General features: G+C 41.8%; 1 protein-coding gene and 1 long non-coding RNA gene across 7 annotated transcripts; one reads left to right on the plus strand and one right to left on the minus strand.

Annotated features, from left to right (window-relative positions):
- Window positions 1-727: 727 nt before the first annotated feature.
- Window positions 728-12,894, minus strand: Sub1 (SUB1 regulator of transcription). Of its 6 annotated transcripts, none has more exons than XM_006232043.5 (5): window positions 12,777-12,894; window positions 10,595-10,667; window positions 7,896-8,018; window positions 3,234-3,342; window positions 728-1,058 (listed from the first exon to the last, which is right to left on the minus strand). In XM_006232043.5, the coding sequence occupies exons 2-5, from the start codon at window positions 10,664-10,666 to the stop codon at window positions 979-981; spliced, it is 384 nt and encodes a 127-aa protein (XP_006232105.1). In that variant the 5' UTR covers window position 10,667; window positions 12,777-12,894; the 3' UTR covers window positions 728-978. The 6 variants fall into 6 exon arrangements, with proteins under 6 accessions (XP_006232105.1, NP_001009618.1, XP_063137342.1 ...); NM_001009618.1 differs by having other exon boundaries at window positions 12,670-12,791; XM_063281272.1 differs by lacking the exon at window positions 12,777-12,894 and adding an exon at window positions 12,597-12,736.
- A 14-nt stretch (window positions 12,895-12,908) lies between these two features.
- LOC120101085 (uncharacterized) lies at window positions 12,909-13,847 on the plus strand. The gene is made up of 2 exons (XR_005501470.2): window positions 12,909-13,045; window positions 13,592-13,847. It is a non-coding gene; the product is annotated as an uncharacterized LOC120101085 (long non-coding RNA).
- The last annotated feature ends 1,995 nt before the right edge of the window (window positions 13,848-15,842 follow it).

Genomic DNA, 15,842 nt, shown 5'->3' on the forward strand with positions numbered 1-15,842 from the left:
ATCCTGGTTAAAATGAAAACTCATGAAAATGTCTATCAAATTTAAACATCAAATCTGGAAGTCTCTTGTCCAGACTGTAAAACAGCCGACTCTATAAAAACTAGCCATGTAACCTACCATGACAGTAAAGCTCAGTGACATGTCTGACTACATATAATCCACACTCTTTGTTAGAATAGGAGGCCAGTAAGTGTCACGATTTTTACAAGTCTAATCTAGTTTAATATCTGATTTTATAACCACCATCCCAGCACAAAGGTTTACCGAGAGACGGTTCATCAGACATCAGTCACTATGTTCTGTAGACTAAGTAACATCTCCACAGCGCACTATGAATAATGACACACACTTGCTTGGAGTTCCCATTTAAGCCATGTTACTAAACAGATAATCTGCTAATAATTAACACAGTAGACTTTGGAGGCAACAACATGGACAGCTTGACTTTCCAAATCAGCATAATATATCTGAGTAGAGAGTGATGGAAAAGTGAATACTAAGAAAACTGAAGAAAAAAAGGATTGTGGTAGGGAGAAGTCCTGGAGAGGAAAATTCAGCAAATCAGGTTGGAAAGAGACTGAGTATACATTTCACAAAGCAATCTAAGAGCTCAATGTAATACATCCTTCTGAATGTAAGCTGACTCAACAACGTGCCTACAAAGGTTGTTTTTTGGGCCTTAAACAGTAACTAGTTTATTTTTTTTTATCAAAAAAGGCTACCACAGTTAAGATTGTAATGATCTGACTTTATTTTACACTAGGTAAGGGGCACAAAGCAATCCTCTTTAATAAAGTTGACAATTAGCTTCACTTAGAACATTTTAATAATGCACATTAAAAAAAAGTATTTGTCTTACAAATTGTTCTGCAATCCAAATATACAACAGCGTGGAAAACAACATTTAGAAAACAAAAGCCAATGTGAAAAGACAGAGTAAAACAGCTACGACAGTACAGGCTTGATATGGCTCAGACTTTACAGCTTTCTTACTGCGTCATCTATGTCAGAGATCTGTTCCTTCAGCTGGCTCCATTGTTCCATGTTTAAAGAAATACCTAAACAAGGTTTAAGAAATACAAGGTGAAAATCAAGTCTTTTGGGGGATTTTGATATGCCCAAATTTTTTATCAAAACTGTCATTTGCTTATGTGGATTTTTTAGCATTGAAGACAGAACCCAGACCTCATGCATGCCACATACGCGCTCTATTACAGAGCTACTTCAGTTCCCAAACTGCCCTTTTGAATGGCACAACACTAGAATGTTGAAGTTTTGTGAGAGATCTATATTGATATTAAAATCTTACATTTGTTAGGCACAGGTTCAATTTTTATATCCAGTTTAACTTCCAACACAATGCCTATTTTGACCAATAAGAACTGATAATAATCTGAAGATATTTCACAAATATGTACAGTCTAAAATGACCTAAATTTGGCATAAGATGTTGACAGTTTTACATCCTGTCTCTTCCAACATTTGTTCCATATTTCCACCAAATTTCAAGGTGTTCAGCTCTATGCTAAGTTCTTCTGTAAGCGTCCATTTTGGGGCACTCCTTAGAGTGGCTCAAAAGGGACATGGGAGAATGCAGAATTCAGATACAGGCATGAGTGCACTCTGGAATCATGCTCTCAAGAGCAATGCTCAGCTTCATCACTAGCTGCATTTTCTAGATTCAGTTTCTTAATTAGTAAATGAGATTTACACATCAAAGAATGGTTGATACATTAAATCAGGTAATATGAAACCTTAGCCTAACATCCAACACAAGCAAACAATGTATTTTTTAGAAAACTGCTCAGAGGCCATGAAACTGCAAAGGAGAACACAATAGGCAGCAGTAGGAAGCCTTTGAGGCTAACTGAATTCCTTCAGGAAACATTTGCAAGAATAAAATCTAGGGTTAGCCACTGTGGAAAATCCTGAATGAAAACCCAGAAAGAAATAATCAGTAAGCATAAAAAGGAAGTTTCTAAAACAAACTTGAGAACTGCATGAAAGAAGTAAAACCTTTAAAAACAGACAAAATAGTATTAGAAGGAAGCATTTTTTTCCTTTTATTAAAAATCTGTCACATTTATTCACTGAATGGGTGCACACATGCGTGCTTGTATCCTATCATCACTCCCCCTCCCCCGCCACAGTATTTACAACAGGGTAGGCAGTACCCACTCTCTCCTTCCACCACATGTGTCCTGGGGATCATAAGGGGCTTGGCACCAAGTGCCTTCACCTGCTGAGGCACCATACCTTACTGGCCCAAGAAAGCATTTTCATCAACTGAATAATCCTAGAGCACAGAACTATATAAATTTAAGTAGTGGTTACTCTTTTTTCAAAGTGCATTAGCATAATCACCATGGCATTTTCCTACATGTATATAATGTACTCCTCCCTCCACTCCTTCCTAATGCCCCATTTCCCACTCCTGTTCACCACCTGCCTCTTCCAGCCAGTCCCCTTCTACTGTGTGCACGCCTCTGTCTACAGGTCTCACTGGTGTTGCTCCCAGAAGCACAAGTGACAAGTTATTAACAGTTCACCTTGACCATCAGCTTGATAGATTTAGAAGCATCATAAACATACCTCTGTGAGTGTTGAAGAGGGTGTCTGCAAACAGGTTAAACTGATGAGGGAAGACCCATCCTGAATGTTGAGTGGCCCCACCTAAGGCCTAAGTGACACCAAGCCAAGTCCCAGCACACTCACCTCTCCACGTCCTGACTGGGCCCCATGTGAGCAGCTGCCTTCCACCTTCAGACTGGGTCAGAATAAACCCTTCCTCCCTTAAGTTGCTTTTGTGTCATATCTTGTCACAAGAAAACCAAATACAAGTTGGCACAAATGCTTTCTAGCTACTTGGTAACAAAATAAACTGTCCTTGCTAAGAGGCCTGGAACTGGGCAAAGCACCAATACTAAGAGGACAGAGACCTTTAAGGATTAAAGAACATCCTGCTGGATCTGAGTCCAAAGCAAACACTAAACCAGGAGTTTTCTGTTTCTCATTTTACAGTTTCCCAAGTAGTGCCCAACCTGCCTCAGAAAAATGAAGTTAAAGTTAGTGATCAATTCAACGTGACATCAGGATGTTTTCCTAGGTTTCATTACAAATTGATTACAAAAGGATCAACCAAGTAAGGCCACTCCTTAACCTGTATACCCTGTAACAGTTTAAGATAAGTATTTAATCAACATTAACATCAAACTGAAGAAATAAAACCTCACCTTTTCTCCCTGGTTTCATTTCACCTTCTGAGTCCATCCAATATTCTCTAATATCAATTAGAATTTTTCCTTTAAAGTCCCGAACACTGACATATCTCATCTTTCCAATCTAGCAAAGAGGGAAAAAGAAAATGCATAGAGAGAGGTTTTGAATTTATATTCATGACTTACACTTATAATCCTGGAATAAGTATTCAACTGTAACAGGGTGGTGTGTGTGCATGCATGTATGTCCACATATGATGTCGAGAGAATGACTTCAGCTGAGATTCTCTAGCATTCTCTACCTGCCCTTGAGATCTCGCTCACTAAACTAGAGGCTCACTGTTAAGTTAGCAGGCACAGAGTACTCAGAATCTGCCATTTCTGCCCCTCAGTGCTGGGATTATAGCCATCTGCAGCCAAATCCAACTACCTAAGGTGGGTGCTGAGCATTAAAGCTCAGGTCCTCATGTTTGTACAAGCAATTTCTGCTTATTGAGCTATCTTTCTTTCTTTAGCTTCTCTTTAAAATGTATGAATATTAATAAAATTAACACAGTAAATAGAATGGATGTCCTTTGACAAAAGTCGAAACATAACATGTTCCAATAATCTCACTTTGGGGAAAAGATATATATTTAACAGACCGGGTATTCTGAGAAATGCATATTCAGAAGACTCTGTGTGAGCATCAGAATGTACTTTAGTAAGACAATTTATACCAATCCTATAGATTGTATATGTATGTGTTTAACTGACTTGGAGGCAGCACATTGCAGCACATCCAAAACAACTGGCAGTAGGGTCTCCCCCCCCCCCCCAAAAATCATACATGTCCTAATTGCACTATTCATAATAGCTAAGAAGTAGAAGCAACCCACAAATCTATCCTTAAATAAGGACACAAATACTGTAGCTTACACATGCAATGGAACACTATTCAGCCTTCATATAGGCAATCCTGTCTATGCTATAGCATGGTGCTAAGGGAAATAAGCCACTCATAGAATAACAGCAGTACTATCCGATTCAACCTAAATTAGATGCCTACAGCCTAACACAGTAAACTCAAAGACATCAAAAATTAACCCCCTTGGAGGTAGGCAGCTGTGTTCAAGGTCAGCTTGGTTCACTCACAACAAGTCCCAGTCACCCAGATTGTGGAGGTGAACAGGAACAGCCACCATCTTATGAGCTTGAATGCTTAGCCCACAGAACTGGAGCTATTGGGAAGTGTGGCCTTGTTAGAGTTGGTATGACCTTATTGGAGGAAGTGTATACTGTTGTTGTTATTGTTATTTTTTAAAAAAATCACAATTATTTGATTTTACCAATGAAGTCTTGGGAGCCAGATGCTAGGATGAAAAACAGCTAGCTCAGAGAGGCAGAGAAAGCAACCAGTTGTACTTCCTCCTCAGCCAAAGTCCGACCAGAAATGGCCTCTTCTTTCACACCATTTCAAACAAACTCCTTCAAATTCAATGTCCCTCCCTTCTACTTCCTTTGCATCTACCTGTCCTCCTAACTCCCTCTTACTCTCTATGGTTTTTTAAAGATCCTATGGTCACTTCCTGTCAACTGGTTGTTTGCTCTGCCCCCTTGAACTATGGTTGACTTTAATCCTGTTTACAATATTCAAGTAGAAAGTGCTTTGATTAAAGGTATGTGCTAAGGCTGAGCCATACAACTAAAAAGCAGGTTTTCCAGTAAATAACACAACCTCAGGGATCACAGTGTGATCACATGTCCTGCAGCACTGCACATACTTGTGGGGATGGGGGCTGGGCTTTGAAGTCTCATACTCAAGCTACACCCAGTGTTGATCACAGTAGCTTTTGCTGCCTTCAGATTAAGATACAGAGCTCTCGACTACTCCTCCAGCACCATGTCTTTCCTGCATACCACCATGTTGATAATGGACTAAACCTCTGAAACTGTAAGCCAGTCCCAATTAAAAGTATTCCTTTATATATAGAGTGGCCATGATCATAGAGTCTTTTTCACAGCAATAAAAACCGTAACTAAGAGACGGGCCTACATACTGAGACCCTGTCTTTTAAGAAAAAAAAAGTATTTATACTGGTGGCTTAACACAAGCTATGTGTTTTTTTTAGTTTCTCCACTTCCTAAATTCAGTAAATATAAGGACAGTATGGTACTAAAGCAGCCAGACTTAGGTCAAGAGTTTAAGAATGCAGCCCAGAAATAAGACATACATTTAATAAACTGACCAAGTTATCTGGGAAGGAGCCAAAGTATTCAAAGGAAAGCCGGTTGTCATGATTTGAATGAAATTGGCCTCCTTAGGCTCTTAAGGAGTGGCATCATTTTAAAGGATTAGGGAACACAGTCTTGAAAGAGGAGGTGCAGCCTTGTTGGAGGAAGTGTGTCACTGGAGTGAACTCTTGAGGTTTCCGAAGCTCAAGCCAGGCCCAGTGTCTCTCTGTCCCAGCTGCCCATGGATCCAAATGTATAATTCAGCTACTCTCCAGTAAGACATCTTCCTACCTGCCACCATGCTTCTTGCCAAGGTAACAAGGGACTAAACCTCTAAACTGTAAGCCAGCTCCGATTCAATGCTTTTCTAAGAGCTGCTGCTGTCATGGTGTCTCTGCACAGCAATAGAACACTGGCTGAGACAAGTCTTCCTAACAGGCAGAATTGGAGGTGTAAGCTACAGGTGGATCTCTGTGAGTCTATGACTGGCTCTGCTCTATAGACTAGAGCTAGCTAGCTCTAGGGCAGCCAGGGCTACTTAAAGAAACCTTGTCTCAAGAAACCAAACAAACAAACAAAAAAAAAAAAAAGAACCAAGGAACCAAGGCTCTTTTTTAAGTGAGAAAATCATCCCCTAAAAATAAACCCCGTTTCTCAAAAGTCTCTAGCAAAACAGAACCTTTAAAAGCCATGGCAGTACATGTCTACAACCTTTGCATTTGAGGAGAGGCAGAGGACTGCTAAAAACTCAAATCTAGCCTGTTCTACTTAGTGACTGCCAAGTCAGCCAGAGCTATAAAAGACCCTCACCTCAGACCCCACCCCCCACCAGGTCAAAGGAGTCATTGTTCTATAAGTAAAGAGGAGAGCACAGCATTAGCACCAGTGATGAAAGGATAGCTGAGACACAGTTATGGAACTGGACATTCCAAAGCGCTAGGAAATACTCTATACAGTTGTACATGTGTCCTGCCCCAGTTTGTTGTTGTACTTAAAAGTCAAATGGCTCTGGAAGGTCTTCACCAAATAGACTTCTGAATCTCAGCAAGAATTCCCAGGCTTCAACCACAAGGGCTCTATAATTCATATACAACCCAAGCTCCTTCCAACTTCAAGATATTAACTCAATTTCCTGCTCTTGAAAATGCTTTCTTTATCCACACACTTTGCACAGCTGGCTTAACCTTCACATCCTAAGACTTAGATGCCACTTCTTTTAATGAGATTCTCACGCCTACTCTATCTGCCCACTACTTCTCAGGACTTATTGTAATTTTTATTATGTGTGTAATCACAGTCCCCTTAAATTCCACAAGGTTACAGATCCCATTCCATGTGGAATACTGGAAACTGGCAAAGCCTGAATGAAATACAGAGCACAGTAAGCATCCAATTTATTACGCATTTGAATCAGTAATATCATTCTTTTAAATTCCTCATCTCATACCTTCATCTATATATTCTCTATCAAACTAACCTTTGCCCTGAAATTATACGGAAGTCAAAGAATTGAAACCTATAATAGTTAATCTATATTTTGTCTCTTTCTTTCCTCCACTATTTTGAGTTTTCTTTCTCCATTTTATCAATTTAATCCTTTCTTCTTTCATCATCCATTTGCAAATCTCTCATAACCTGCTATCACCTCCTCTCTTTGTTTTCTGTGTTCTTCAGTGGTTGGCTATTTAGTCAAGCATATGTAAAAGCCAACAAAAGCAATTCCCAGCCAAGACCCCCAGGTGCTACAGGAGACTGTCCTCAGTGGCCACATTCACTATCAGGTCTACCTCACTCAAGGCTGGTCCTTCTTCATCACCATCTTTGTAAGCATCACTATCTCTTCCTTATCAATATAAATAAAGTCTATAATTGCCTCCACAATCTCACAGCATCATTTTTTACTCACAATGATCACCTCACAGAACAGGGTTTGCAGTGAAGCATATACTGAGTTGCTAAAAACACACAATAAAGTCAAGATGCCAAGCAGCCCTCCCTGGGTTTACATCTCACTCTATCTATCCTACCTGCTCCCCTTTCCTTAAGCTCAGACTCCAGGCCTAAACATGCTACTCCAGCACTATACACCTACACTATGTCCCCAGCCTTCTGTTTCTTATGAAACCTAAGTTAGGCCATCAAATTTACACTTTCCAGTCAAATACTCAACCTTACTCACTCAAATATGCTTCCCAAATATACAGTTCTAAATCTTTCTCTTTTTTCTTTTCTTTTTTTTTTTTTTTGGGGGGGGGGGGTGCTTTCTGAAACCTTTAGATTTGTATCATTTAAATATAGTAAAACTAGACTTCTAGATTTTACCAATAGCCCAGAAATGAACAAATTACCTTCACTTCCTACTCAATTGTTAATAAACACAGGTCAAGAAGATTACAACACAGACTGTGGTGTGCTATCAGATCAAGGGTCTATCCCACTGGACTAACTGCAATCTGACTTTACCTGGAACATGTTATCATCTCTGCTGCTGCTACTCTGCTTGGAGGATGCCAGTGCTCTAGAACTCTCACCAGGCTTTTGCTTCTTCACAGGTTTCTCTGGAACAACTTGCTTTTTCCTCTTTAACTTAAAAAAAAAAAAAAAAAGGTAAAGTTAAGAATACACACATGTGAACTTCAAAGCACTTCATTAAAGAGGTAGTCAAATTTTGACTTATTTAAAAAAATGTGCATTAAAAAATGTTAACTATGAATCTAGTCTTCACATAACTAATGATGTGTTTTTACACTCTATTCTCAATATCCTCAAAGATATCTCAGATATTAAAAGTCAGCTTGTGGACTAGAACCCACATAGCACTCTCTGTAAGAAGAAGCAGCCTGTACCCTCTGTATACATAAATTGTGGAAACCCCAAGTCTGCCCAAAGCTCTCCTCTTACTCTCTTACTTTTTAAAGAGACAAAGCATACTGGTAACCCTGTAGCCTGACTAAGGTTGGGACAGCAAAGCTGAAGATCACACAAAAAACAAACATAACCAATGTATTCAGACTAAAACACGAATACTTACTATAATTCCTTGTCTATTCTAAAAGGAATCTGGACTGTTTCCAAGAATGTATGCTTCCAGCCTGGACTATATAGCAAGCCCGAGGTCAGTCAGGGCTACATAATGAAACTCTATCTCAGGGGGAAGCGTATGCCCAGGTAAAGGAAGCGGATATCTTATGCCAGGCACTGAAAATCAACAACTCAAAAACCTCAGCAGCACTAAGAATATTGAAGATAGACAGTGATAAGACTAGCACTCAACTTCATAATATTTTAGAAGCAGCACTAGTATAAAAGAATTTTATATAGCCTTATTCTCAAACTGAGCTAAAAAATAAAAAAATAAAAATTAAAAAACAAAACAAAACCCACATTAAGTTCCCAACCCCAACAGTAGAGGGCAGGCATGCTCCTCCTTAGTGGACAAGTAAAAACTAGTTTAATATTACTAAACCTACTAATTAAATTTGTTAAGGCTAGGATAAGAACACACTATGAAAGCTGTGGATGTATTTAATGTAAATGTTTATAGGATTAATAGTACTATGGGAGACAAGCTACAAAATCAGCTCAGGAAGAAGGCAATCCTCTAGACTGGTGCATGCCCCAAGTTCTAAAGACTTCAAGTACAGCTATGTATGATGTTTGAAGCCTTATTTGAAAATTATGATACTATAGCCTATCTTTACATTTGTAGGCTACAACTTTCCTAAATTTTCCTAGAGAGCTCCCTTTTCTTAGTACAGAGGCCCCCCCCCCAAAAAAAAAAAAAAAAAAAAAGAGGGGGTTGTTGCTTTAAATAAATAAATAAAACAGGGTCCCCAGTATCCCAGGTGACCTTGAACTTCTGACCTTCCTGCTTCCATCTCCACTGAGGGGTGATCAAACCTGGGACTTCCTGAGTGTGAGGCTAGCACTCTACTAACTGACCTGGGAAACTGGCTTGCCTGCTGCTTTTACACATCTGTAAACTACAGGTGTACTAACTTCATATTCTCAACAAAGCAAGTCAACGAAGAGGGAGAATACAATTTGTTCCATTTCTAGGATATGAATGTTTATTCAGATATAAATTTCTATTAAGAGACAGCTGTGTGGAAGGAAGTCTTGACCACAAGATGAACTGCTCCGTCACACTTCACTGCAGTGATCAGCTGAGTGGAATGAGGTTGACAAAACAGCGATCACCTAACACAGAAAAAGCTTATCTGACAAAATAGCTAATTTTGTGTTTGTTGTGCTGAATGACTTTATTTACTAAAAGCAAATAACTGTTAATGTTAAAATGTACCAAAACTAAAATTCAGTAATTTGGGTAAAGGAGAGCAGTGACTGAGAAACCTGTCAACGTTAATGTTTTCATTCAAAACTTCATGCAGCTCAATAGTGACTTACTAACTATAGATTGGGGAAATTTTATTACTGTCATTTTGTGATTGTTGTGCTTGAGAAGCCTGTATGTGGGTACATGAGGTTAGAAGGCAAACTTGGAATAATGAGGTCTCTTCTCCTACCACGTGGAAGAACGAGACCAAGCTCACTGAGCAGCAGGCTAGAGGATCAGATTTTTGAATGACACAGATTTCTAAATAATGTGCCCTTGGCTTAATTAGAATTCTGGTCCTTTAGAGTCTAAGAAAGCATTTCTGTTGACTTCTGGTTACTAAAGGTGGAGCACCTTTAGTCTGAGCTGGATCAGGCATGAGGACAAAAGTCCAAGGCAGCCCAACAACTTATTGAGACCCTGTCACAAATAAAAAGTAAAAAGAAGGCTAAAGATACGGCAAGTACTTTCCTGGAATGCACTGGGCTGCTAGGCTGAACCCCAAGTACAATACAGAGACCTCTCAATCTGACGTAAGGCCTGCAAATGAGTCTAGAATCTAATATTCTACTCAAGGACTCCATTTGTCATTTATTGTTACAGAATACCCTTGCAGATTCTCTCTCTTACATTCTGAGTCCAGCACTGGTAACACTATCCCAGCCCTCAGGGAACTCTGAGGTGGTTGGAGAAGTTTAGGATGCATAGAAAAACCTATCTAAAAAGACTGACAGGCCTTTCCCTTCAAAACTCAGTGTCGGCATTATAGAGCAATTAATGCACCATTCATTTTGTACTATAAAAGAACTTGGTACAGGAAAGTCACCTTTTTTTCAACTTCGCTGTCAGAATCACTGCCTGAAGAGCTCGAAGAAACAAGTTCCTTTGATTTAGGCATTCTGAAAGAAAAAGACATCACATGAATAATTTACAAGTAGTTTTAGTACCTTCATCTTAGCTCTCCCAGTCCAAAAAAACCAAAAACAACAAAAACAAACAAACAGAAAAAACAAAATAACTTCCAAGGCTCATTCTGCCTTTCTGTAGTACTGGAGTCATTACATTGAACACATGTCTAAATTGCAAATAACAAGCACAGCCAAATACTCTAAGCCCAGTCAAGACAAAGAAATAAAAGCCATGTGCACATTCCTTTACCCTTCTCAAAGTCAATGGGTCTTTTTAACAACTGATTGTAGAGGGGCTATAAAATTTGTGGGTAGACTACAAGAAAGCAGCTGAGAAAAATTACTTTAAAACCAAAAGAAATGTACTTAATTCCACTCACACTAAGAGGCTCCAACATAAGACAGCTTGCCTATATAAGTGACACCTAATTAATGCTGCCCTTATAAATCAGCTTTTACATGCTTTGTATACACTAGTTTTTACTTTGTGGCCACACTATCAAAATAACAGGCAACAATCAGAGTTCACAATGTTATACACAATTCACAATAATTTTGCACCTGACTTCCTACCTTGGGAAATATATAAAATTTGAAGGTTGATGTTCGAGACAAAACTCACCAGACAGGTACACAGCCCATTGCTTGCTATTTAGTGCACAAGCATAAAACAAAGGGAAGACTATCTTATTCTAACCCACACTTCAAGGAGTCCTTAGGCATGCCCTAACTCCTTCTCAAGACACACCAAGAGGTAAAACCAGGTAGCAAAAGCTATTCACCAAAGCTATTCACCAAACTATCTTCTGCTCCCTCCATCTAAAGAAACTTATTAATTTCTGTATGGCTTCCTAAAGGGCCTAACAAACACAACAGATTCTGTAAATGATAAAAATACTTCAGTTCCCACCTCCTACATAAAAAAATTATAACCCAGCTCACTATAGACCAAACTGGCATTCAATGTTCAAACTAGGAGGTCAAGGCAAAAGTGGGCTATCCAAATTCTGACCACAACCATACAGAACACAACTGATCCATCCGTTAAAGATAACACAGGAGGGAGCAGCATGGTTCATAACCAGCTTCATTCGCTTTTCCTCTCACTGTTCCATTTCACAACCTGACCTCCATAATCAAGTTTCCCAAGCTAGCTGGTTCACACAACCACACAAAACCTGTTTTTGAAAGAGAATTAACTTGCACATAAACAAATCTTTCACTAGCCAACAGCCAGCCCTATCTATCTCCCATTACGAAAAGCTGTCTAGGGAACTAAAATTACTTCAAAGAACCACGTCATTATCTAACCTAAATCTACCCAATAAGAAAACAATGTTAATGGTAACGAAAACCGGCCGGTTCCCCACACTTGGACTTTTAACTTTAATGAGGCTTTACTGGGGTGGTTTCTTTAGGGCCAGGGGGGCTTCCTAATTCGAGCAAAAGGTAACTAAAGGCGTAAGTTTATACTGATCAGCCGGTGACTTGCGTGGGGGAGGAGTACTGAAAACATCCCAGAGTGCGAGGCACTCGTAGGCCAGAGGGCGCGAGGCGCCGTGGGGGTCGCGGCCAGGAAGCTACAGAAAGCCCCGAGGCGAGGGCTGGGGCTACGACCGGTCTCAGGAAGGGGGCGTGGGGCGCCGAGAGCGTGCGGGAGAGGAGGGCCTTGCGCCAGCGCCATTTTATCCTCCTCGCCCTAGAGCCCAGCCATGTTCGCCGAGGCGCGCCCCCCACACCTCAACCCAGCGGGGCCAGCGCCCCCGGGGACCTTCCCGGATACGGTGGTCCCGGTAGGGGTGGGCTAGCGCAGCCTCAAGGCAGACCGCGAGCGCCTCCGCCCGGAGCCCCCGCCACACAGTCCGAGGGGCGCGCGGCCATCACCCGCCGCTCCCCGCCCGCTCGCCCTCACGCGCCCACCGCCTCGGCTCCGCTCGGCTTCCGGAGCGGCCGCCACATGAGGCCCGCGGGGGCGCGGACAAGAGTGGAGGACCTTAAGAGCTTCTATTTCTCCCGGCAAGGAGAGCGAAGGGGCGACGGTAGCCTGAGGTCGGCCTGGCTGCAGCCTCGAGGAATTGGCCTAGGGTCCCGCGCACTCACGCTCCGCTCCAGCCGTCCAACAGCCTCTAGCTCGCTCGCTTGCTCCGGACTGACAGAGAGCCGGAAGTGACGGCAACTTAGAGGCTCTGGCTCCGCCCAATGGCACGAAGGACACGTGAAGGGGCGTGGCCTCGGCGCCCAACGGACACCCAGCCCTTTCCAGGGCCTTAAAGGGACCGCCATATTTCTGAAATGGATGCTCCTTAAAGGGAGATGGCGCCACAGTGAGATACCACAGGACTTGGGCCTGACCTGAAAGAGAGTGAGATGTAAATGACAACCACGGAGCTTTGCGCTTACAAATAGCTTTCTTTATATAGTACAGCTATATAAATGCTGTACTGAAACGACGGGCTATACTGAAAAAGAACGATATGCTGACCCATTTGCCCACAAATGATTTTCCTGTTCCACCTTTAATATCTGACTCATGCTGCTAAAATCCAAAGGAAACAAGCCAGGGAGGCGCACTATTTAATTCAGAAAGTCAAATCTTACAGAAATCCTTAGCCACGAAAACCTTTATTCTTAAAATGAAGTTCTGGGGATCCAAAGTAGTTATGGTTTGAATATAAAATCCTCCTGTGGGCTCATTTATTGGGGATCTGGTTATCAGTTGGTGACCTTTTCAGAAGAGACTGAATCCTGAAGGCTCTGCCTTAATCAGTGAATTAATGCTCTGATATAGTCATAATAAGATGCCATTATTACGAGTGGTGAAAAATAAGAATTAGAGTGTGTTGGAGGTCAGGGCGTGTCCTTCGGGGGGGATACATTTTCTCCTGGCTCCTTCTGTGTTACCTTTCTCTCTGTAGCTTTCTTCTCTGCAGGTTACCATGGACTTGGTGTTCTGCCTCACCAGCAGCCTAGAATACAGGCGCTAAGGGCTGTACATGGAAACCGGGAACTGTACTGAATCTCCATCCCTTTGTCAACATACAGATACAGCGTCTAGCAGAGGAAATGCATTCCACCAACGTAAATAACCACAGCAGATGGCTTAAGATATGTATTTGATGATCTCCTACTGTAGCCAACAATAAATAGAGTTCTGTTTCTCACAAAGATTTACATAAGGCATTTTACAGATATTGTTCATTCTAACAGTTTCGAGAGTTGAAATGACCATTGTCTTCAAAAGTTAGTGATTCAAACCCTGTACTGACTCACACTACTACCTACTAAGGGTAAGGAAGTGCACCATCGAGCCCCTACTGAGTGTAATGTCCAAGTAGAGCAACACTATGGAAAGATAAAACAAGGGAAGAAAGAGCCTTTGTCTGTGAAGCTCTAAACATAGGCAAACATACCTACAGGTGGCCCTGGAGGAGGTCTCTGGGGGCAATATGGAGCAATCTGCCTGCCTGGTGCAGGAAATATCTTGGTCTGGACTGTAGTTACACATGGTATGCAGATAAAATTTCACTTACCATTTGTGCTGTTTACAGTATAAAGGTATACTTCAAGAAACATTAAAACAGTTGAAATTGATTTGTAACCTGGCACGGAGACTATAATTACAGCAACCATAGAGGCCTAGATGGCTCTCACACCAGGCCAGCATGATCTCAGCTAACTGCTTTTCCTCAAGTTAAGTTTTATAGCAACTGACAGAATTAAAGACCAAGGCGGCAGGAGCGGGGTGGGGTGGGAGTGGGGGTGTCTGTGATAAGATCATCATTTTGGATTTTGTAAATCTAAGGCAGCATTATTTAGCAGTTAACATCTTTACTGTTTAGAATGTGAGGCACAAGGGAAGGGATATCAAGGTGAATTAGAGAGGAACAGAAGAGGAAAGGGAAGACAACTGCAAAGAGAGGCCCTGCTGCAGACCAGAGGCACCACAGAAGGCAAGGCAAGGGTGGGAGATAAAAACCTGAGGGAGGGGGTTGGGGATTTGGCTCAGTTGTAGAGCGCTTGCCTAGCAACAGCAAGGCCCTGGGTTCGGTCCCCAGCTCTGGAAAAAAAAAAAAAACAAAAAAACAAAAAAACAAAAACCTGAGGGAGTAAGCCAGGCAGTGGTGGTGCCTGCCTCTAATCTCAGAACTTGGGAGGCAGAGGCAGGTAGTTTTCTATGAGTTCGAGGCCAGCCTGGTTTACAGAATGAATTCCAGGACAGCCAGGGCTACACAGAGAAAACCTGTCTCGAAAATAAAAATAAAGAAAGGAAGGAAGGAAGAAAAAGAAAAGGAAAAACAAACTAAATAACCCACCATTGGGAGGTAGCCCAGTCCTGTGAGTCCCTTCTACTCTTCCCTCACAGGAGAAGAATGCTGTCCTCTGTGGGGAGCTGGGGGGAAGGAATGGATGAATGGTATATGTTAAGGGAGTGAAAAGCAGACAACGAAGGAGACTGAGTCACAGTCTGTGCAAGCTTCCCTCTCTGAATCTTTTTGGAACTACTTGACTTATAAAAATGTAAAGGCAGACAAAAATGCAAACAGACTTGTAAAATATATTTTATGAAGCATCTAATCATAATAAAAATGAGCCCTGACAGGGCTGGAGAGATGGCTCCGTGGGTGAAGTGCTGACTGTGTATGTCTGAGGACTTCGGTTTCGCTCCCCAGCACCCACAAGCTGGGTGTGGCAGCTCTTCTCCGAAACACTAGCATGGGGTGAGGGTGGGGGAGGACAATGCAGGGAGTAGATAGCAGAGTACCATGGCCAGCCACACTGGCTGAAAGAGAGTTCCGAGTTCACCAAAAGACCCCCCCCCCCCGTCTCAAAAAAACCAGGATGAATACCAATAGAGGAAGACGTCCAAAACCGACCAACCTCCAGCTATTGCACTTGCACCCGCAGGGAGCATACCTGCACACGTGTGTACCCACACATACACCACACACACACAAATCACATCAAAATGCCTGACGACATCAGAGGTGTAGAGCTCCCAAGGTGGCGCAGTTACAGTGGTTTTAGCCACCTGTTTTGGGTGCCGAGAATCAGGCTCAGCTCCTCTGCAAAGGACAGGTATGCTCATAACCTCAACCATCTCTCTAGCCCCTAATATTTCAAGTCCTCTGGTGTGACTTCAAGTGTGACAAATCATCTATATAACTA

Source organism: Rattus norvegicus, chromosome 2, assembly GCF_036323735.1.
Source record: "Rattus norvegicus strain BN/NHsdMcwi chromosome 2, GRCr8, whole genome shotgun sequence".
NCBI lineage: Eukaryota > Metazoa > Chordata > Mammalia > Rodentia > Muridae > Rattus > Rattus norvegicus.